Genomic DNA, 23,997 nt, shown 5'->3' with positions numbered 1-23,997 from the left:
AGTCAACAAATTTATCATTATTCCTCGTCTTGGAGAATCAACACCCATCCTAATCAACTGAAAAGTACTCTTTATGCATAAGACCAGACAACCAGAGACAAATGTCCAGAGACGGAGCTATATAACCCTGTAAGATACACAGATCGAGGGATACATTTACATTGGGAGAATGTATCGGCATGTAAAGTGCAGAGAAAAATGAGAGTCAGTTGTTTAAGTGTCATGCTTTTTTTAATAAAGACTTTTTATATAATAAAGATGGTATCAAAATCTTCTTCATCATCTCTTACATCATCACTTTTCAGTAAAATACAGCATGCTTTCATTTTTTCAATTTTTTTTTTCTTTTAAATAGGGTCATTTAGACAGAGTAAAACAAGACCGCTGTGCTATATCTGATGTTTAACAGCCCTCACTACTATCTCGTGTTGGATTATAACCCTTTCTATGAATTGTATGATTTTATGGATAAATCTGCAATCAAAATGGGGTGTTATTTCTGATGTGGGATTCTTTGATTTAGGACATATATATACTGTCAGTCACTCTTTTGCCCCCAAATAGCAACGGGCCATCAAGCCATGGCTTGTGTGACCAGTCTACAGCAAATCAGCCCCAAACACAAATGCACAGAATTGACGATAAAGCTGAAAAATTTTAATATATTTACTTCTTCTAATACAATTGTCGAGGTGGGAGATTGGAGCTGCAGCCGTAAGGCGGTCGGCGCATGTCAAGGCGGCAACCCTCGAACCCAGTGGTGGACCCCAGCAGTGAGGGATGCTGTCAAACTGAAGGAGTCCTATCGGGTACCGGCAAGCCAAGTGGCATGTAGCTTCGGTGGTTGCCAGGGCAAAAACTGAGGCATGGGACGAGTTTGGGGAGGCCATGGAGAATGACTTCTGGTGGGCATCGAGGAGATTCTGGTCCCCCATCCGGCAGCTCAGGAGGGGAAAGAAGTGCTCCGTCAACATTGTGCACAGTGAGACAGGGTGCTGCTGACCTCAACTCGAGACATTGTAGATCTGTAGCAGGAATACTTCCAAGACCTTCTCAATCCTGTTGAAACAACTTAAAATGAGTAAGACCAGCTTGATACCCTTGGCAGGGTCCTGGAGGGGGCATGGGAGTTTGCCCAACCAGTCTACATGTTTATTGTGGATCTGGAAGAGGCATTCGACCATGTCCCATGGGCAATCCAGTGGGGGGGTGCTCCGAGAATATGGGGCACCGAACCCAATCATACGGGCTGTTTGGTCCCTGTATGATCGTATCAGAGCTTGGTCCGCATTGCCAGTTGTAAGTCGGATCTGTTTCTGGTGAGGGTTGGACTGGAGAGTTGGGCTGGCCTTTATCACTGATTCTGTTCATAACTTTCATGGACAGAATTTCTAGCCACAGCCAGGGCTTTGAGGGGATCTGGTTTGATGGCCACAGGATTGAGTCTACTTTTTGCAGATGATGTGTTTCTGTTGGCTTCATCAGGCCATGATCTCGAGCTTTCACTGGAGTGGTTCACTGGAGAGTGGGAAATGGCTGGGATGAGGATCAGCACCTCCAAACACAAGACCATGGTGCTCAACCTAAAACAGGTGGAATGCCCACTCTGGGCTGCAGAAGAGGTCCTGCCCCAAGTGGAGGAGTTCAAGTATCTCAAGGTCCTGTTCACAAGTGAGGGAAGGATTGAGGATGGATGCAGTGATGTGGACTCTGTGCCAGTCTGTTGTGGTGAAGAGGGAGCGTAGCCAGTAGGAGAAGCTCTCAATTTACCGGACGATCTACGCTCCTACCCTCAACTACGGTCACGAGCTGTGGGTAGTGACCGAAAGAATGAGATCCCGGATACAAGCGGCCGAAATGAGTTTCTCCACAGGATGGCTGGACTCTCCCTTAGAAGTTCGGTTGTCTGGGAGGAGCTCACGGTAGAGCTACTGCTTCTCCGCATAGAGAGGAGTCAGATGAGGGGGCTCAGGCACCTGGTCTGGATACCCCCCGGACACCTCCTGGGGGACATATTCCGGGAGTGTCCACCTGGGAGGAGGCCATGGGGAAGAACAAGGACACGCTGGATGGACTTCTTCTGAGAGATTAGTCATCACAGGATTGTGTTCTCTTCCAACCTGCATCAGTAATGATAATTAAAATAGATGCATCTTATGAAGCAGTTCAAATGAAGTTAAAGTAAGACCCAAATTAAAAAAAAGAAGTCATTTACTGTATCATCTATTTTGCTGATCCTCTAGTCAAGGACATCATGGCGTTACAGTTTTCCAGTTAACCTAATGTATGTGTAATGTATACAGTAACTGTGGGTAGTAACCAGCGAACCAGAAGGAAATTCGTGACACAGGGCAGAACATGCCAACCCTTTTTCAGAATTTGATTATCTGAGCAAATGGAAATGAAAAATGAAATGAGTTCCCATATGTCTATAATCTTTCAATAATCTGTAAAAAGCTAATATTAACAACTAAGTCCAACCAAACCTATTACTTACACAACCTCTCCCAGAAAGTAAAAGGAGAAGTCCATCCATTGTCTGCCACTTATCCTGCACAAGGATTGCGGTAGCCTATCTCAGCTGTCATCGGGCAAAGTACACCATGTATTGGTCACCAGTCATATCAACCATTCACTCGGGCAATCTTGCCAATTAACCTGCAGCATGTATTTGTACTGTGGGAGGAAACAGGAGAAAACCCACACAGACACGGGGAGAACATGCAAACTCCACAAAGAAAGGTCCCTTTGTCGGCATGGAACCCAAGCCCTTCGTGCTGTGAGGCCGAAGCGCTAACTGTGCCACCCAAAGGAGAAGTGATGTGTTAAATTCAATCAGAAATAATGAACCCTAACAAAGCAAATACAACTATTTAAGAGAGCACATTAAGGCACATCTTTAATAAACTTTCAAGAGGTAAATCCAATTTTATTGACCACTGGATGAGTAAAGCACTGAAATCCAATAGGAGGCAGCCTTACACTTCATGATGCACAAAGTGTAACTGGACAATTAGGCTGCACAAAATGAAGACTGATGGACTAAATCATCCCTATTAATACAAAAATTTTTTCAAGTGCCTTGCTTAATGTGCTCAGTTAATGAAATTGAAATACATGGGTGAAAACAAACAAACAAACCAAAAGGTACTTGTCTTATAGCTGACCAGTTTGTGTCTGTCTGTATTCTGGAGCATGACAGGCGCTAACAGAAAGCCTTTGTTACAGGATTTTGAAGAGACAACTGCTACAACGAAAAAAAAATGACACAACATGGAAGTTTGAATAAATTAAAATAAAGACTTTAACACGTGAAAAACAGAAAATGAAAAAGAAAATGTGTGAAATTCATCATTTGTGTTGATTTTACTTCTGTCCATGACTTCAAGAGCATTTGGAAAGTGGGCTTGACTGACAGACATTTCTTTCTCTCCCTTCGCATTAGGAAAGTGAGCTCATATTTTTAAAAACTCTGACTGACTCAATCCCTGATTGCATGTTGCATTTATGACTAACAATGACATCGAAATGCAAAAGGCCTTACACAGAGGCATTATCTGTATATGTTTTTAAATGGCTATCTATTTCAAAACTAAAATATTGTCTGGAGATATTTGCCTTGTCTAAAAATGGACTGAAGCCCTTCTCTGATACTGACAGCAAAAAATGACACACTCAAGAGAAATTTGGGTCTAAAGCATTCATGGTCCAGTTAATCAAGATAATCCACAGACTATGTCACAAATAGTTCATGTGGCCTGGTGGGGGTGTAGTACATTTAAAAGTGGGATTGTCATAAAAGTGCTGAGATTTAAGTGAGTGGATTATCTTAATTTACCAGGTTATGATTTCTGGGAAGCCTTTTTTCTGCTGAGTTTTCACATCCTTTTTCTTTCTTTTCCTTTTCAAACATCACAAGAGGGAAAAACCCTAATCTATTTTTAAGTTCAGATGTTGCGGCAAAAAAAAATTAACTACTGTAGATGGATGAACAAGAAAATGGGTGAACTGCCTTTTTCATTTAGTATTAGAGACACTTAAATGGAGGATTGTTGTGGCCAATTTTCTTGTGGGTTATGCTGGAGTGATACCATACTTAATATATAAACTACAGTGACTATGTTCCATCTCTATAAAGGTTCTCAATCATCAAGGTTATGGTTAATTCTATTCAAAATATTTTTGTGGCAACTGGACTTGAGATCAGTTAGAAAATAACTGAAGAAGCCTCTCGGATGACAGATGAAACGCCTTTTTGGGAAGAAACTCAACTCCAGTTGCCATAACAAGATTTTGAGAAGAACTATCCACCTTTGATACATTTTTGATATACACATATATCCTGGGGATCTGAGCTCAATTTTCCAGCAGGATTCACAGTATTTGAGGCCCAAAAATACTTATGTGGCTTTCTGTTGATGTACATGTAAATGTACAGTGAGCTCACTCAGTGAGTCAGTGACTGCCCTGACTCACTTGGTTGAGAAAAAAGGAAAAGGAAATTTAGCATCATTTGACAGATTTGAAAGACTGCTTCATTGCTTCCTTTGTGTGTCTGGTTATATTGATATACTAATTGCTCAAAAGACAAGAAACTGTTTCATTTATGTCATGATCATTTCTTTTTAGAGCAAAAACCCTCCCCAGGAATACTGTTTTTATCAAAATAGCTGCCTGCCTTCCTAGTTTTGGTGGATATGATGTGTTCTGTTCTGATGTTCTGTATGACAAAATTAAATCAAATTATACAATCTTTTTATTACTGAATTCCTTTTCATAATATTAATATTTGAATACATTCCATTTTTTGCATGGACAAAATAGTTCCTATGAATATTAAGAGTAAAGTGACACTTCTCAGACAAAGGTTTCCAAACATTTTCTTCAAAAATTTAATTGCAGAATTATTTACAATGGATGATTTCTTCTCAGCAATGACCAAACCAAAATTTCACGTTATTACAAAAATAACCCGACAATCCATCTGGAAATACTGATTCTAAGTTTCACATAGAGAAATGCATACATGATTCATTTAAATAAATACAAAACAAATATACATTGGTGCGACAGTGTCATTATTCTTGCAAAAAAAAAAATAAAAATAAAATAAGCATACATTCAGAATCAGTATTTTGCATGCCTTCGCATCAGCTTAAAAAATTACTAGACAAAGTAAAAATGATCAAAAACCATATGCAAGAGCAGAAAATATTAATCATTAATAAAGCATATTATATCTATCTACCTATTTATCAGTCTATCTATCTATCCATCTATCTTTATATATGTATATTTGTTTAGAAATAATATTTGGCATTATAGTCATCTTCTATATAGATATGATATACAAGAGCTGAAAATAGTTTTGCTAATCAACTACACTTTTTTTTTAATTATATTAAGTAATTAGAGTTGTCTCACATTCCAAACTCAAGGAATTGTCCGTTTATCTCAGTTTGTCTGATGCTGTTTCCACATTGCGACTGAGAAAATGTTCACTTGAAATGGTCCACCTCATACCAGATGTGAGGCCAGAGATATTTGCTAAAATGTCAGAGGAAGAAATGGCTTGCTCATACTAACATGATGAAAAATATGTGGCTGTGCAGACCAGTGATTTACAGTAAGCCGGAGAGGTGAAAAAAAGATGGCGTTTGTTGTGAATTGCTACCCTCATGACACATAATGTGACTGATGCTTTCTGCTGTGGGGGTTTTCACAAGGTTTAAGCGGGCAAGAGCCATTCTGCCACAGGGGACAATTCTCACAGTATCATGTTCGCTGGACTGCATCCAACATAGAACACCCACCGAAAAGAGCTTTGTCAAAGACATACATCACTGCTTTGCTATTTTTTTTTTTTGCAAACTACTTGAACTTGACTCAAAAGTTCACAGCTATTTGGACCAGAAACAGAAAGCAAAAACAAAAAAAGTTTATGAATAGCTATTTCAAATATTTGGCTTTGAGTGTCTTTGGAGGTATATTTTGCCCAAAAGGTAAATATTTCTCACAGTAGATGTGTGATTTCTTTAAGCCCTGTAACTGTTGCAACACATTTATCAGTGTGCCTTTATTTTTGCAACTCTCTCTTCGGGAAAATGGCCTCATTGCAATTGTGCAAATGTGTTTTGAAGGAGAAAGCTAAAGATACTTTCAATTGTACCTAGGTTTTGGGTATGTCCAATTTTGTTTTCAGCTGTGATCATGAAGGAACCCTTTCAAGAAAAAAAAAAAATAGATGCTCATAAGCGTATCAGTCATTTTTAAGCATTATCTTAAAGGTCATAACTCACCATTTTATGTAACAACTGAAGCTTTAAAGGGTCTTGGAGGTTTTTTTTTCTTTTTCCTGATGTTACCAATGACCCGAAATATTACATAAGCTTGTAAGTCAAAGACAATCTGAGAATACCCAGTGCAACAAATAGTGATCCAAACAGAACAGCCTTCCAGCTACAAAACAGCACCAGCAGTATGGAACTCTATGAGGAGCTCTTGTCTCCTCTAAGCCAGCATATGTCAGGCCAGCTCTGTCTTCCTCCTGTCTGCCTGCCATTGTGGCAAAGCAGGGGAACCCTTCTCTATGCTGCCAAATGCCTGGCATCACAAACCCAGATGGTTTCCAAAAACCCACTGTTAAACTGCTTAAAGTCCCTGCGCCTGCACTGAAAAGCAGCAGAATTATACATGTGCTGGTTTTCTTAAAAGTGCTGTCTAACACTCAGCTAAATGGCTATTAATAACGCAGTATTAATGCAGCTGTCAATGCTGCACTGCCAGTTACTGACATTAGGTACATGGCGATTTGAAGGACTCAAAGCTTTATTGTTTTTTATTTATTGAGATTTATTGTTAAAGCCTTGCTACAATTATCTATGACAAATAATGCACCGTGCACTCTGATCGGATAAACTGCACGCTTAAATCCTGGAGGTAAAAGTGACCTGAGAAAAAATTTGACATGATGAGTCATGACTGGTTCCTTTATTATATTTGTATGTGTGATTTATCAGAAGATATGATGAGAGAAAAACTGAACTTTGCAAGATATTTCATGATGTGTGTCTCCACAGAATACTGGTGACAGACTTTGTGTGTGTGAGAGAAATGAACAACTGGCCACAGCAGGACAATAATTAGGTGAAGTGTTTTTTAAAGTGTCGATGCTTAAGTGAAAATACAGTTGTTCACTGTAATTAAATAAAAACATAACATACTATGTTGTTTGCTATCAATGACCTCAATACTTTGGTGATTTATTCCTGGCAACACAAAGGAGGTTTCAAAGTTTGAACCCACATACTAGCATCATAACCTGCAGGGGATATTTTGCCAAAGCTCCATTTCTACACTCACTGTTGTTTTTTTTCACTTTTACATCACCAGCTCTTACTAAAACTTGCAATAAATGGTTTGCTTGGCTGCAGTATCACCCTCTAATCAAAAGCAACCAGTAACACAAATAATACGTGTATCTCTGGTATCACAAGCTTTAACATAACAGGTGACAACAACAACACAGTCACTGTAAATACTTTGCAAACCACAGCTTTGATGGCATCACTTCTATAACTACAAGCTGAAATATGGAATAAACAAAATCTTCTTATGAGTTAGTGGTGGATGTGCAGGAAAATGTACTCTAAGCCAAAGTAGGTTCCTTTTTAGTAGCATATAAAGAATACTTTTTATACAATGTAATGTAACATTCTTCCACCTTACATCGTAATTAAATGTAATCATAATTTTTCCTCAGGGTTTATAGATACTATTTCACTTTTCATTCTAAAAGGGTCACAATGACTGGCAACAAGCCCGCATTAGCTGCTTGCTACCAAGCCAGCATTAACAATCTAAGAAGCAAGCTCATCTTTGCTATGGTAGCTGGTTAAGCTGGTCATGTGACAGTAATGATTGGCTGTGAATATGGAGAGTAATTAAACAAAATATGGAGCAAAATCATTTAAGTTCATTGAAACTAGGCAGCGGAACCGGATTTGTCAAGAGCATTGGAAAACCCAGGCAAGCAGTGGGCATTGGGAAAGACACAATTAATATTCTTCTCGCTCAATATACAAAAATGCAAAAGTACTACTGTGATCCTCGGTATATACATTTCCCTTGGAAATAGAGAGAATTGTTATAAGTGCATAAGTGCGTTTAATGAGAGACTTTTTGATCAAAGGAAAACGATTATTTTTTTTAATGGATTGCTATTCTAACAATTCAGGGCACAAGAATTGCATGTATTCTGTTTCAAGTAAATGCTTGTATTTGAAAATTGGCAATTGGAACATGAGATACAAGACGAGGTCTTTGAAATGTGCATGACAGGAGGTGAGCAGACAGTTGTTCTTCCACCAATCCAGACCAGGAGAATAATTACTGCAACCAGACTTGGTGGAAAACTGCCATTTTTCAACAGCCTAGTCCAAACCTTAGGAGACATTTTTGCTGCCTGAATAACCTTGAATGGGCGATCAGTGCCTCATGCACATAGTTGAGGTATTTCAAGCATTGGCACTTTTCATAGTTTTCAACTTATAACATCTTTTTTTCAACGTACCACCCCAACGTAAAAGAAACAAAAGTGAATCTGATTTGTAAGGTAAATCTACTGTCTGAATTTTACATATCTGAGGAGTTTGATTGAACTGTTTGAACTGTGTCTCTAATTTTCTGTTTTTAGCTCAAAGGCCGTGTTGCTGGTAGATTTATCCAAGCTGCACTTTTTAAAATGGCACTTTGCAAATGCTGAAAGACGATGAACTCACCCTTTTAGAGCATTGGGAAACACTTTTGGACATCAATGGGAGACATGGTTTGGCACATCCTACAGACCGAAGGCATTGGTGATGGGCACTGAGGATGGCTATCAACATTAGAGGACGGATGGAACGAAAAGGAAGAGTAGAGAGAGGAGTAGTCTAGAAAAAGGCAAGTTTGAAAGTAACAGCAGGGAGAAATGTTAGCCCATGACTCTTAACTCCTCAAAGTCTAGTCTGAGCCTCGGGAATATAGATCTCGATACTGTCTGCACGTTCTGAGGCTGAGTTTTGCCGAAAGGAGGCTGCTCGCTTGGCGGCCATGAGCCGTCGTCGAGCCTCCTGCCGATGCCTGTCCGGTAGGTCCAAGGATTTCTCCCTTGTCACCAAACTCCTCTGTCGGGTTGTCTTCTTTGGTATGGAAGCTGGTGGCTTCAGGGAACACAAAAGACTTTTGTGAGTATTCTAGACACAATGGATCAAAAAAAAAATCCTAACACAAAAACACATCCACCCACAAGTAATGATCATTAGGCTTTTTAGTTGTGAAAATACACCTTTGATTGTTTGTGTAACAAATCAGTTCTACTTAAAGGCCTCTTTTCCACTAAAAGGCGACATCGCTCCATCCACAGGTCAAAATATAAATGCAACCAAACTCTCAGAAATATGCAAATATGTCTTATGCAAATAAAAATATTTAATTTAAGAATGTCTATATCTTATTGATACAGGAAACTGGCAAAGTTATCATTACATGTGGTTTATAACAAAGGGTCAGCCTTTGTCATAAAGACAGTATTGAGTTTCACTCATCAGGGACAGTTAAAATATCATGGTTATGTCTTTTATAATTTTCACTGAATGCCTGGTGGATATTTGTGTTTTGCAGCATTGTCACTATCCAGAAATCCAGAAAACCTGCCTGAAACAAATCTGCGTGTGACTCCCTGCTCTTCATGTCACCATGAGTTAGCGCTCTCTAACACATGGGAATGTGGAAATAAAGCTGTGCCCTCATTTGGAAAATTCAGCTCTTGCAATATGTGTTTTCAAGCAGGTTTGTTTGCATGAAAATAGATACATATGATCCCTTCAAAACATTTTTTATAGGCAGCAAATTATGAAACAAACATTGACCCAAATTGTATATTCTCAGAGGGATAAGTGAGAAAAAGTTACATTAACGTGCACTGAATATTTCTGGGGCTGACAGATCACGCACCTTTTTCTCAGGGCTTTCTACGAGCCTCCAGTTGTTGTTCTTGATCTGCTGTAACTGGTCAAACTTAACAGTGACGTCATCAATGGAGAGCTGTAATAGGTCCCAGAACCCAGCCAGGTCCTGAGAGGTAGGCCTCGGCATGGCGCTGGGGTCCTGTGAGAGAGAATCAGAGCAGATCAATTCCTGCGTTTGATATTAATTATTCAGATTGCAGTTCCCTGTGACTAACCTAAGGACTTTGAGTACATCCGACACACACTGTTTCTTCAGATACACAAGCTTTAAATGACGAAACCAGCAACTGCATATATTTAATACAGGAACCACTAGATGTCCCCATCTCATACCCATGAAAACAATTAAACCATTCTCAAGCTTTCATCTCAAGTGATGGATATCAACTTGAAATGGGGACCAATCCAGCCATATTTCAATAAATGAGCTCTGAAATGATAAACTGCCCCGGTCAGTTCAGTCCTATTCATCACTTGATTCCTCAGATGAAAAGGATGAAAAGAAAAATCAGACCAACGAAGAACAAAGTGTCTTAGCAGCTTTTCTGCAGTGGCTTTGGGTTTAAATATGTAAGAAGATGCTGAGAATTTCAAGTTAATTATCAATCAGCATTTTTTTTTTTAGTTTCAGTTTTGAATATTTACCATTTAAGGGTAACAACCACATCTAACAGAATCAACCATTTTATCTCAAGAGCTCCGCATAAAAGTATATAAAGGTAGCCTTTAATGAACATTGATTTGGAAGGTATATCAATTCAGTATCAGAGGTGTGACTCCAAACCTTGTCATAACAATTGAATTCTGAGTCTCTTAAATTAAAAGTTCAAGAAGGGACAGGATCTTACAATTTTGAAACCTTTCTCTGTCAAATTTCCAAATTACTTTCCCCACAGGATTTTCAATTGATACTGATTAACATAACAACGTAAGCGATGCACATTATGTAATCCATAGCATTGTTTAGACGGAGATCGTCCTTCTTACAATGCTCTCATCTTACATCTTTTTGCACATCACACTGCACAATTCTGTCACAGTAATGTTGAACCCGCCATTAACCAATGCCAACATTCAGGCCCAAAAAAACAAACAGATCTGTACCAATCATGGGTAATTTAAACTTTGAAACGGAATGAATAAAACTCCTAGATTTATTTTGATGTTTTGTAGTCTGATATTCCTGGTACTCTTTTTTACTCATTGGGTTTAGGTGTTAGATATTGTGAGCCAGTTTAGTTCGTTTAATGTCAGTGTGCGTCACTGTGTGATTTGAATCCTTATGATCCCTTTTTGAGGATTTCCGATCTCAGAAAATGGATCGCGATGCATCAGACAAACAAAGTGACGCAGAATGAAGCCCAATTATATCACTTAAAAGACACTGTTTTTGTTAATGCCTCTATTTTGTCTCAGAATGCCTAGATAATGTCAAAAATAATAAGGGCTTCTTTAATCAAATTTAGTGGAAGGAGGGATAGACCATCAGAGTTTGAGGCAGACTTGTTGAGCTTAGTAACAAAATGCACCTCTTTACTTATGGGCTATCCTCTTCCCTGGTGAATGCCTTCGAGTTTTACATCTGGAAGTGTCATATATTATTGTTAAAGTTTCATAATTTGACACCTGCAGGAAGTGGCTGACTAAAGGGCTGGTTCCCTGCATCTAGTTTCAGTGCAATTCCCATTATCCCCAAATGAGCAGTTTCTGCTGCGTATTGCAAAACAGCAACACTATCTCTCATAATGGGTACTTGGTTTAGATCAATAAAAGGTGTTGTAAACAGTATGGTCCTGAAAGTCCTAGCCTCAAGTGTGCTCCTTCTGTGTATGCGCAATATAAGGTCTGGTGTTTTGGTTTAATTAAAACTAGGCCATATCACCATTCATTACTTAAAATAAAATTCTTGAAATTCTTCTCATATATTTTTTCAATTCACACAATGAATTGTAACCGGCTGTGTCACTATCGCTTAAAAATAAATATGTATTTGTAATTGTAGCGTCAAAAACAAGCATTATGATTATGATGATAAATTAATTTTTTATTGTTTAATTTTTGCTCTGTGTCTTTCAATTGATGAAGTTCAGCTAACCCAGTTAGATGGTGGGAGTTATGAAAACACAATTTTTACAAATTTCATCTTGTATTTTTAAGGCCCTTAAATCGCCTTTCTGTACAGATCTTTGGCAGATAACCTTTCAGGGAAAGGTCTTTCTTCAGCAGCTGTGTCCAAATATTATTTTTCTTGAAGGAAGGCTGAGGCTTGACTTTGGAAGAAAGGCTGAGCTTTCTACCGAAAAGGGTTTCTGGCATAAAGGCCCCCAGAGTCAGCTGACAAATGTTGTCATTCGACAGCTTGCAGTGATAAATCAGCAGTTCACTATCAATGGATTGGCGTTATGGAAGTCTTTCATGGGGATCTTCTTACTTTCCTATCCTCTCTTTTCACTAGTTGTTTTTACTACCGGTAAATCTTACTTCTTACTTTCCTATCCTCTCTTTTCACTTGTTTTTTTTTTACTGAATAAATAGATTCCGTGTGAGAATATCAGAAAACCTTATAGTATGGGTTAAAATACCACTTCTGACAATGTTAACCATATGTTTCTTTGCTTCCTGCCTTTCTTTCAAGTGCCTTATTCTCTGGTACACAGCTATTATTGACTTGGAGCTTGTCTAAAATTGCCTCAAAACGCCTGCATTTTACTATTCAAGGTTTCATTATCTGTTCAAAACTCACATAACATAGACCAATAATCTGGTTTGGTGTAGTCCTCACAAAGAAGACACTGAAAATTATTAATGAAAAGATACATTAAATACGACTGATCAGTTGTTGGAAAGACAAACAAGTTGGGTCAATTGCACACACAAATGCACACACAGGAATGCAAACGCATACACACGCCTGCACGCATGCTCGCATGCCCGCATGCACGCACGCGCACAAGTACTCACACACACACACACACACACACACAAACACACACAAACACACACAAACACACACAAACACACACAAACACACACACACACACACACACACACACACTAATACGCATGCACATGCACTCACAAACTTTCTTACCAGGTTTTGCTGACACAACCAGTAGAATTGTTGGAATTTCTGAGACATGAGCAGCTGAGCACTCCCCACTGCACTTCGGATTTTGCCTAGGACTGATGCAAACACAGGCTTTTGCATTTTTCAGTCCAACTATGGCCCCATAATTGCTGCCAAAATTGTGCAACTTAAGGTGAAATATGTGCTGCTTCACACAGACACTCACTTTCTTCTGATAAATCATTCTCTTCTGCCTCCATCTCCATCTCCTTGCACCAGCCCTCCATCCTTTTGGACTCTGTATGGAGGAGTTGCATGAACCAGCTCCCATCTCTCCGCAAGGAAGGTGACACCCTCCCCGACTCCCCTGGCGCAATGGTACTCTCTCGGGTTTCAAGCTGCCACGTGGTCTCACTGCTGGTTTCCCGTGGGCTGGGTGGTTCAACAGGGGTACGATAATCCTCACGGTAGCTAAAGAGCCCCTGAGTACGTACAGTTCGCACTGCTCCGTACTGGGTTGGTGTGCTTGGCTCAGAGTGACGTTGGAAACCACCGCCGAACTGTAGGCCCTTGTCCTCCATTGTGGGGAATCCCTCCAACTCCATGTCAGCCTGCACAGCTGTAGTAACACTGTTGGAACGTTTGAACCTGCCCCGCCTGCGTAGTACATTGTTGAGAGTGAAAACATGAACGAAAACACATATTCCGACATTTCCTGACACCTAAAGGGTTGTAACATGCAAAGCCAAAAGTAATAAGAGGCTTTTGTTATGAGGCCAAAATCACATTCTCACCCTTTCTTGTCATCTTCCACCTGAATCCCAACAGAGTGGTACTCCCGTGAGCTCTTGTTTTCTGATTCGGAGTCTGTGGCTGCTTCCACCTAATGCAAAGAAATAATAAAAATTTGCTTAACATTATGAGGGCCACTGTTCTCCAATGATTCTGGATTTATTGCTTTGTGATGAGACAGAGCACTTTAAGCTCAGTCTGCCTGCAAAATGGTAGAAAAATAGGGATGTTGCGAAAGCAACAAGATTTTTGAGAGGCTTTCGAGACTCCCAAACTGCATTAGCTTTTTACTAATTAATTCTGTGAAAGGTTTCTCTGATTTATTTTTTCATGTGAAGGCACTTTTTATGTGAAACATGAAAGAGTATGTGCTTCACAGGATTCTCCCCCATCCAAAAATAAATATTCTCTCTGTTGCAGCAAAACCTCTCTTAATTTTCCTCAACCAGTTCTCTGCCCTCATTACAGATCACACTATCATCTGCAAACATCTTGGTCCATGGAGATTCCTGTATAACCTCATCTGTCAGCCTGTCCATCACCACTGCAACAAGAAGGGGCTCAGAGCTGATCCCTGATGAAGTCCCACCTCCACTTTTAACTTATGGGTGTGCTTATGGGTGTGCTGTATGGGTGACTGTATGGGTAACAGCAAACCTCACCACTGTCTCACAGCTGGCATACATGTCCTGCATCAGTCTAACATACTTCTCTGCCACTCCAGACTTCTCATACAATACCAGAGTCCTTCTCTTGACACCCTGTCATATGCTTTTTCTAGGTCTACAAAAACACAATGCAGCTCCCTCTGGCTTTCTCTGTACATCTTTAATAGCATTCTCAAAGCAAATACTGCATCTGTTGTACTCTTTCTGGGCATGAAGCCATACTTCTGTTCATAAATGCTGACTTCTGCTCTCAGTCTAGTTTCCACTACTCTTTCCGATAACTTCATTGTATGGCTCATCAATTTTATCCCTCTATAGTGGCTGGAATTCTACACATCCCCTTTAAAAAATGGGCACCGTCACACTTCCTACCCATTCTTCATGCTGAATATTCTAGTCAGAAATTCTATTGCTGCTTCTCCTAGACAGTTCCATACATCCACAGAGATGTCATCAGGATCAATAAGGATCAAAATCGGGATCAGATAAGGTCACCTTATTTACTTTCCTTCCAGATGACACACCAAGTACTCTTCTACTTGTCTTCCTGATAACATTACCTGTAGTTGTTCAATCAACTGGAAGACCTCACCTTACCAACAAGAGCCATTCTCACTAAAAAACATACAACACTCCTCCCTTTTCAGCTTCCACCATCTTGGCCTCTGCTCTGCCTTTGTCCTCTTGATCTTCCTTATCACCAGAGTCATCCTACAAACCACCATCCTATGCTGTCTGGCAATCCTCTCACAACTACTTTGCAGTCACTGATCTCTTTCAGGTCACCTCGTTTATACAAGATGTAGTCCACACGCATGCTTCTATCTCTGCTCTTATGTTACCCTATGTTCCTGTCTTTTCTGGAAAAAAATGTTCACTACAGCCACTTCCATCCTTTTTGCAAAGTCTACTACCATCTGTTCCTGTGTTCCTATCCTGTATTCCAAATCTGCCCATCACTTCTTCAAGGCCTCTATTGCCTGCACCAACATGCCCATTGAAGTCTGCACCAATTACCACTCTATCATCTCTGGGCATCTCTCCTTCAAGATACCTCCTACTCCATTTTTCTTCTTGTCAGTATCATGATAGTACAACTTAAAGCCTGCTCCTAAGCTTCAAGCCTCACTACCTGTCCACCTGGTCTCCTGGACACACATTATATCCACCTTCCTTCTCTGCATCATGCTGATCAACTCCTACCTTTTCCTGTCATAGTCCCGATATTCAATGTCCCTACTCTCAGTCCCAGACTCTTGCCTTTCCTCTTCTCTCTCTGCTTCTGGATACGCCATCCTCCTCTCCTTCTTTGATCCACAGTAGCCCAGTTTCTGCTGTTCCCCTGTAGGTCATCTATCGGTACCAATGGCGGCCGATCCAGTATGAGATTATTAGGTTTGATTCGCATGTTTCATTTTCGCAAAAGTTTCTTGATCAGGGAGTTCCTTCCTGACACATCCCTCTGCATTTATCCGGGCTTGGGACCGGCTCAGGGAGACACTGGCCCATGGCGCCCTTAGTCTGCATTCTTGACCGAGAAACATGGCTTGTTTTTTTGTATGGTATGGAATTTATATCAATAAGACTGGAGGCGACACAAAGACCATTCTAAATTTTGACCTCATCATTTGCAGATCTGAAGTCTGCTCACACAAAGTGTTTAACTTTTGGGTGTAGAGGGAATGTCTGCAGAACTAAAGTGCTACCAGTGTGTTTGAACTTTGAGACTGACAAGCTGCGCTTTTCAGATACTATCTCATATTGAGATTGATAGTGAGCAGAATCCATGCTCACACTATAACTCAAATGACTGTTATTATTATGACAGGAATGAACCAATAATGTCAACTCTTAGTATGAAGCAGTCAGAATTCAAAGTAGAGTGACATTTTCAGAGGATCTTTCTGCATTCCTTCCAGACATTTGGGTGAAACTGATGGCGGGTAGGAAAGCAGGCCCAACTTCTCCGGCCTTAATATTTTGTGATATCTGTATGCAGAGATACACCGGTGCATACGTGTGTTCCATCTGGAATTCCAGTCACAGTATCGGCACACCAGGGAAACCAGTTGAAGGGAGCCAATGTGGCTTCCGTTTAAATCACACAATCTGCATCTATTGAATTTCAGCAACCAATGTCATAGGCTACAAGTGATATCTTGCTCTAAATGAACCTTACTATTCCCCCTGCTGAAGTGGTTTGAATCAATCAACTGGTGTTTCCTTCAGGTGAACTGATACTTGCTCCACAACTTGATCTAAGGGATGGTCTTCTAATCCCTCACCAGTTGCAAAGATGGAATCGGTCCAACCTGGCCATTATTCCTTGATGATTTGCTGCTGAAGTAGACTCTTGTATCAGGTTGCCCAAGCCAAATTAAGCCTTTTTCTGCTGGATGACCGCGCCAATTTATTGCCTCTTGGAAACAAAAAATTGACGGGTTCTGAATGAATTGTATTGAAGGTACTTTTTCATTTTGGAGAACCCGCTGGCACATTATTACAGGATTCCTGCAATCCCGCCTTAGTTTACCATGTTATCCATCTTGTAAAACATCTCTCATCTTCCATCCTGACTCTAAGTGGACCTTCAGGCTGCTTCTTTCTTGTGTTTGTAGTTGTATGAGGTGTAGGTAGCAGACATGATGCACGCCTGTGGACAACCTAACTAGCCCACCCATGGTGTAGATGATCTAACAGCTCTCCAGTGTTTAATCGATGCCAACTGCACTATCCATGGTTGTTACTGATGTCACTGCCAAAATATCAAAGTGTCAGCAAAGCTGCCTCTACCTGCTGGGCATTTTTGCCTGAAGCGCTTCTTTTTCTGGCAACAGTGAGCCAACTGCAGGGTAACCAACTGAGCATCACTCTTAGCTAATGTGTCAGTCCTTCAATCACAGAATGTCTCGAGGAGAGTGGTGACAAGGATGATAAGAATAAACCCTGATAATTATATTTATAGAGCGCTTTCCATCAAAGTACCGTTCAATTAAGAATGGACAAGAGTAGAGCATAGATTAAATGAATAACATACATTATATTAATTTATTTCACCTATGGAGGGATGTGATAGGGTTAGAGGCTTCCAATTGACAAACTCATGTTTTTGGATTGTGGGAGTAAACCAGAGAACCCCTCGGAAACCCATATAGATATGGGGTGAACAAACAAACTCCACAGAGAAAGGTCTCTCTGTTGGGATTGCGCCAAGAACCTTCTTGATGTTAAGTGGAAGCAAAACCACTGTGCTCCCCAGACAAAAAAAGGTCTCCATCTCACATTGTAGAGTCCTCTCATATCCCACTTTGCTCTGTGCTTCACTTTTTCCATATAGCAAAGGCAATAAATTCAATCAGATACATTGGTCAGGCCTTAAAAAGCCTTTTTTTGACAAGGAACCTGAGATGTCCAGGAACTGGTCGTGGTGTTGGGTGACTGGTTGGTGATGGGGGGGTGGGGGGGTGGGGCAGTGTAGCCTCTGAAACCAATTTCCACAGGGTAGTTGAAACCTCTCCACCCAGCTAATGAGCACACAGCTGCAAGCTCTGTGTATTATTCAATTTCCTTTAGATGGCAGCCGCTTTACCATTCTCTTGTGGGAAAGCTCAGACAAGATAACTGTTTTTAAAACGGAAGACCTAAGGATGATGTAATGTTGTAAGAGGGTTGTGGTGATCTGGGGAACTTCAATTGGAGTCCACTATTGGAATGCTCAAACTCACTTGAGGCCTCTTCAGCATGTCATCCCATAAGACATACTGTTGATGGATTCCCCTAATCTTGAATGCTTCTGTCAAGAGGATTGGGAAGATAAAGCATCCCATCACTTTGCCTGTTTCCAGCCAGGATTGACTGGTTGAGAAATTCAGGATAGTCCAGTCTCTGAAATGTGCTAAAGCTGTTTTTTAAAAAGTACATATCATGGAAGCTAATAAAAGGTGTGCAAAGCACTGGTGGGGACAGACCCACAAGCATTTGCAAGAACTGGACAGTTTGTATGTGGATTTGATTTGTTTTCCTCAGCTGTCAAGATTTGTTCCTCGATAATAGCCCAGTGGCCCAGACAGCAAGGAAATCCAGGAATACCTGCCTTCTGGCAACTGGTACCGAAGAAGCTATCTCTTTGCAGGGAGCTGATTGTGGGATTCTTTGAAACAAAGAGGATAATGTCCCCCTTTACAATTAGCAGGGCATTGTAGTATGTGTTATGTTGCTGGGGTGGATGTTGTGATATCTACCCTTCAATCTGCTGGGATTGTGTGTTCCACGTCATGATTATTACCTTTCACAGTAGGTGCTGGATTTTTTTTTTCATTATGCTTTATTAATCCCTCAGTGTCTTGCTCAAAAACACTTCAACAGCCAGGAGTTGAACCAGGGATGTTCTGTTCCTGGGACGACTGCTCTCACCCCTTGGACCACACCACCCCTAATAGCATTTACCACATATTTTACGATCTGTATTTTCTTGCCTGCATGCACATGTGTGGGTGTGTAGGAATACACATACGGAGGTTCAAGTTTTCTCAGAAACACACTATATATTTACCTGCTAACCATCTGAAATTTCAAAATTAATTCATTGCATTTTAAACACTAGACTGCTGAAACTGGTGAGTTGGAGCATTTTAAATGATTTGCCTCTCCACTTTACAGTCAAATAAAATGTCTGTAAAAGTTACTGCTATACAGTCTCTTGCGAATTTGAGTGTGATACAATGGAGTGAGGCTAACAGAATGAACTGACTCTGGAGGGATCATTTATTTGTTGGCTTGCCTCCAGTCAATATAATACAATTGCAGCCGTTGACTCATCTCCAGCCAATAGGCTTAAAAATAACTATAAAAAAGAATGGCAGAGGAACTACACAATTAAAGCGTTCCCAAAACAGAATTCATCAAGTGGACTTTATTTCTTAGAATTTATTTTAAGCTCACATTTATCGAAGTTGGCAGAAAAAAGGTAGATTTGTGACATTTTTTTGTGAGTGGATCAGGGGGAATGGCTTGAGTGAAATATAATTGAAATGACTCCTGAGGATATCAGTGGTGAAAAGAAATATTTATGTATAAATACCTAATGTACACAGGAGAAATTATATCAGATAAGCAAAACCAATTGTTCATACTGTATGTGAAGAGCAAGAAATACATAAAAAACACATTGTAAATAAAAACATTGATAGCAACAGCAGCAAGCAGAAAATTGAAAGACAAAAAAATGCAAAAGGAGGATAGAACAGATTGAAGAGGAATAGGGGGATTATGTTAATGAGTTTTGTTGTAAAATGGAATATCAATGAAAACAAACAAAAGGAACCAAAAAAATGCCTTTCATAGTTAGTAGCCCAAATGAATTGTTTATCCATTTCAATTTGTTTTAACAATGATGAGTGCAGATAGAGTGAATTATCTTAAACCATGAGATGAATCTTAATTGATGGATTGCAGCAGTATGACTCACTCCTGCTATTTTTAGCCACAGAAACAAGAACTCTCTTTTTTTAAGTTTGTGTGGAGGCTTGTGGGCTGTGAATCAAATTGGGAGACTGATAGCAGGGTATACAATTTTTCTAAACTTTAAGAAAATCAATAAATTAAAAAAAAATTATATATATATATATACATATATAGTGGTCTTTATACATCTCTCTCTCTCTCTCTCTCTCTCGCTCTCTCTCTCTCTCTCTCTTTCTATATATATATATATATATGCATATATATATATATATATACCTTGCTGAGAAGCTGTGGAAGAAAATAACAAAATACACAATGCCAGAGCAAGGCAAGAGAAAATGCAGTATGACAATAAGTTATTGCTTTGATGTTTTTGTTTTAATGGTGTGCTAATTTGCATAATACAGCCTCAGGGCAGCACGGACAGGTGTTTCCCTGAGCCAGCCTCAGGAGGCACAGGCCAGTGTCTCCCTGAGCCAGTCCCAAGCCCGGATAAATACAGAGGGCTGCGTCAGGGAGGGCCTCCGGCATAAAACATTTGCCAAAACCTACAGGGAACCAATGTATGACCTACAGGGAACCAATGGAAACTGGGCTACTATAGGTCAAAGAAGGAGAGGAGGAAGGCGTGTTTGGAAAGTGAGAGAGAAGCAGTAAGGCAAGAGTCCGGGACTGAGAGTAGGGACTTTGAATATTGCGACTATGACAGAAAAAGGTCATTGAAAAGTGAAAAACTGGTAATTGGTGCAGACTTTAATGGGCATGTTGGTGAAGTCAAAAGAGGGGATGAAGAAGTGATGGGCAGATTTGGTTTACAGGATAGGAATGCAGGGGGACAGACGGTAATGGAGTTTGCAAAAAGGGGATGTGCAGAATTGCAGCAACCATAGAGGGGTAAAGCTGATGAGCCATGAAGTTATGGGAAAGAGCAGTGGCAAGGGTGGAAGAGCTGACTATTGTAGACCACAAAGTAGCAGAGATTAGTAAAAGTGAAGTGAGGAAGGCATTGAAAACGATGAAGAGTGGAAAGGCAGTTGATCCTGATGACATCCCTGTGGAGGTATGGAAGTGTCTTGGAGAGGCAGCAATAGAATTTCTGACTAGATTATGCAACAGGATCTTAGAGAGTGAGAAGAGTCCTGAAAAATGGAGACAAAGTGTGATGGAGCCTATTTCTAAGAATAAAGGGGATGTGCAGAATTGTGGCAACCATAGAGGGATAAAGTTGATGAGCCATACAATGAAGTTATCGGAAAGAGTAGTGAAAACTAGACTGAGAGCAGAAGTCAGCATTTATGAGCAGGAGTATGGCTTCATGCCTAGAAAGAGAACTACAGATGCAGTATTTGCTTTGAGAATGCTATTAAAGATGTACAGAGAAAGCCAGGGGGAGCTGCTTTGTGTTTTTGTAGACCTAGAAAATGCATATGACAGGGTGTCAAGAGAGGGACTCTGGTATTGTATGATGAAGTCTGGAGTGGCAGAGAAGTATGTTAGACTGATGCAGGACATGTATGCTAGCTGTGAGACAGTGGTGTGGTGTGCTGTGGGGTAACAGAGAAGTTCAAGGTGGAGGTGAGACTCCATCAGGGATCAGCTCTGAGCCCTTTCTTGTTTGCAGTGGTGATGGACAGGCTGACAGATGAGGTTATACAGGAATCTCCATGGACCAAGATGTTTGCAGATGACATTGTGATCTGTGCCGAGACAGGGGGAGAGGTTGAGGAAAATCTAGAGGTGGAGGTATGCGCTGGAAAGGAGAGGAATGAAACTGAGTCGCAGCAAGACAGAGTATATGTGTGTGAATGAGAGGAACCTAGGTGGAACGGTGAGGCTACAGGGAGTGGAGATCAAGAAGTCCGATTATTTCAGGTACTTTGGGTCAACAGTCCAGAGCAATGGTGAGTGTGGAAAAGAGGTGAAGAGACGGGTTCAAGCAGGTTGGAATGGGTGGAGAAAAATGTCAAGGGTACTATGCAATGGAAGGCTATCAGCCGGAATTAAATGAAAGGTGTACAAGACAGTGGTGAGACCAGCGATGCTGTCTGGCCTAGAAGTAGTTGCAATGTTGAAAAGACAGGAGGCAGAGCTAAAGGCTGCAGAGATTAAGATGCAGAGATGAAGATGCTAAGGTTCTCTTTGGATGTGAGCAGAATGGATAGGATCAGGAATGACTTTCAGAGGAATAGGATATGTTAGATGTTTTAGAGAGAAGGTCAGAGAAGCCAGGCTGAAGTGGTTCGGTCATGTACAAAGGAGGGTTGGTGAATATATTGGCAGACGGATGCTGGAATTGTAGCTGCCAGGCACGGGGTCTTGAGGCAGACCGAAGAGAAGATTTCTTGACGTAGTGAGAGAGGATATGACGATAATTGGTGTGAGACGGAAGATATGGAGGATACAGAGAATAGCGTTAGATGGAAACGGTTGATTCGCTGTGGCGACCTCTGAAGGGAAAGGCCGAAAGTAAAAGACGAAGAAGAAGAAGAGGTGTGCTAATTTTGTGATAATTGTGAAACCATAATTATGTTTGTATGACTCCTGGAATTAATCAATGCCAAGGTATTTTCATCATACAGACAACATCAAGACTTACCTGAATCCCTATGGAGGATCGGGGTGTCTTCAAGTACTCCTCTGCCTTGGACACCAGGATTGCCTTGTCACAGGTGAGCACTGAATTGTGGCTGTCTGTGGAAGGGTGTCTTTTTCCAGCCATGACTCCAGATGCCTCCATAGCTATTGAAACGGCCTTAGCACTGTCCAGGCTATCAACAGAGTTATAAAGGGCCTTGCCTGGGCTCAGGCCAAGGCAGAGGCCATCAGAGCCCCATATTTCACCATGAGGGTGCCTTGCCTCATGGTAGGCATCCTGGGTTGACTCTGTGCTGCTTTGGGCTGTGATGGAGATTAGGGGTTTGGTGGTGGTGCGAGGTGGCACTGGTGGAGGGGTCTTCTTGTAGCTTGGTGTGTAGGTGATAGCTGTAAAAGGTAAGACAAAATGTTGATTTAGCAGTATCATGTGGAATCATCCTCATGGTATTCTGATAGAAGACAGTTTCTCTAAGAGTTACAGCAAACAAAAATGAATAACCCTAAAACCTTTTTGTGCATTTTAGTACCATGGTAAGAGTGCATAGCAATTTTACACTTCAATACAACCTGATGATTTTAAGTCACTGTACATTTTTAGATTTTGATATCAAATGATAAATACAATGCACTCATTGCACCTTAGGAGCAGCCAGTATTTGTCCACTTGGTCAGAAATTACTTCAATTTTAGAGCCTACCGCAATCATCCTGTAGCTGATTCATTTTGGTTAGTTACATATACAACTAGAAAATTACTCACTCACTCACTCACTCACTCACTCACTCACTCACTCACTCACTCACTCACTCACTCACTCACTCACTCACTCACTCACTCATTCGGGGCAATTTTCCCCAATTTTTTTATAATTAGCATGTTTTTGGACTGTGGGGGGAAATCAAAGAACCCCACACAGACATGGGGAGAACATACAAACTCCAAACAGCAAGGTCCCCTTGTTTGAGAAAAAAGAATGAGAATGATCTGTAATTGTCAACAAATATGATCAGAGTATGAGATTATATTGAGTCATGGACCAAATAATGTTTTTAGCTGAAGTTTCTAGGTACGAAAATAAAATGGAAAATAAACCACAACAACCATGTCTTAGATAAAAAGAAAAATATTTTCACTGTATATTCAGCAACTTACATTGAAATTTTGATTCAGTTTATAATCCCATGTCAATATTTTTCTTTTTTTAATTCAATGACCATTTGTCTCCTAACCATCTCGATCATTGGGAACTATTGCTGTCCAACAACTTGTCCCAGGCCACTTCCACAAACAATCCTTCTCTACTTAATAAATTATTGATTTCATTCCTATATCAGGAATTAAGTGCTGAAATATTCTTGATTGAAGGTGGCACATTAAATACATATATTTAATTGGAAGTAAT

The 23,997-nt window shown here is 40.4% G+C and overlaps 1 protein-coding gene across 2 annotated transcripts in view; it reads right to left on the bottom strand.

Moving 5' to 3' along the window:
- Window positions 1–4,891: 4,891 nt before the first annotated feature.
- Window positions 4,892–23,997, bottom strand: part of dlgap2a (discs, large (Drosophila) homolog-associated protein 2a) — a 132,590-nt gene continuing 113,484 nt past the window's right edge. For both annotated transcript variants that reach the window (XM_086147980.1, XM_086147970.1), the window contains 6 exons: window positions 22,597–22,982; window positions 13,872–13,960; window positions 13,304–13,734; window positions 13,102–13,193; window positions 9,997–10,149; window positions 4,892–9,203 (listed from right to left, as the gene is read on the bottom strand). In XM_086147980.1, the coding sequence (XP_086004106.1) occupies window positions 8,997–9,203; window positions 9,997–10,149; window positions 13,102–13,193; window positions 13,304–13,734; window positions 13,872–13,960; window positions 22,597–22,982 (1,358 nt within the window). In that variant the 3' untranslated portion in view covers window positions 4,892–8,996. The remainder of the gene's footprint in view (window positions 9,204–9,996; window positions 10,150–13,101; window positions 13,194–13,303; window positions 13,735–13,871; window positions 13,961–22,596; window positions 22,983–23,997) is intronic.

This window comes from Fistularia commersonii, chromosome 1 (genome assembly GCF_037954325.1).
Source record: "Fistularia commersonii isolate RoL2024-O1a breed Wild chromosome 1, RoL_Fcom_v1.0, whole genome shotgun sequence".
Lineage (NCBI taxonomy): Eukaryota > Metazoa > Chordata > Actinopteri > Syngnathiformes > Fistulariidae > Fistularia > Fistularia commersonii.
Note: the sequence above shows the minus strand (reverse complement) of the source record. Positions and strands in the feature narration are given on the sequence as shown.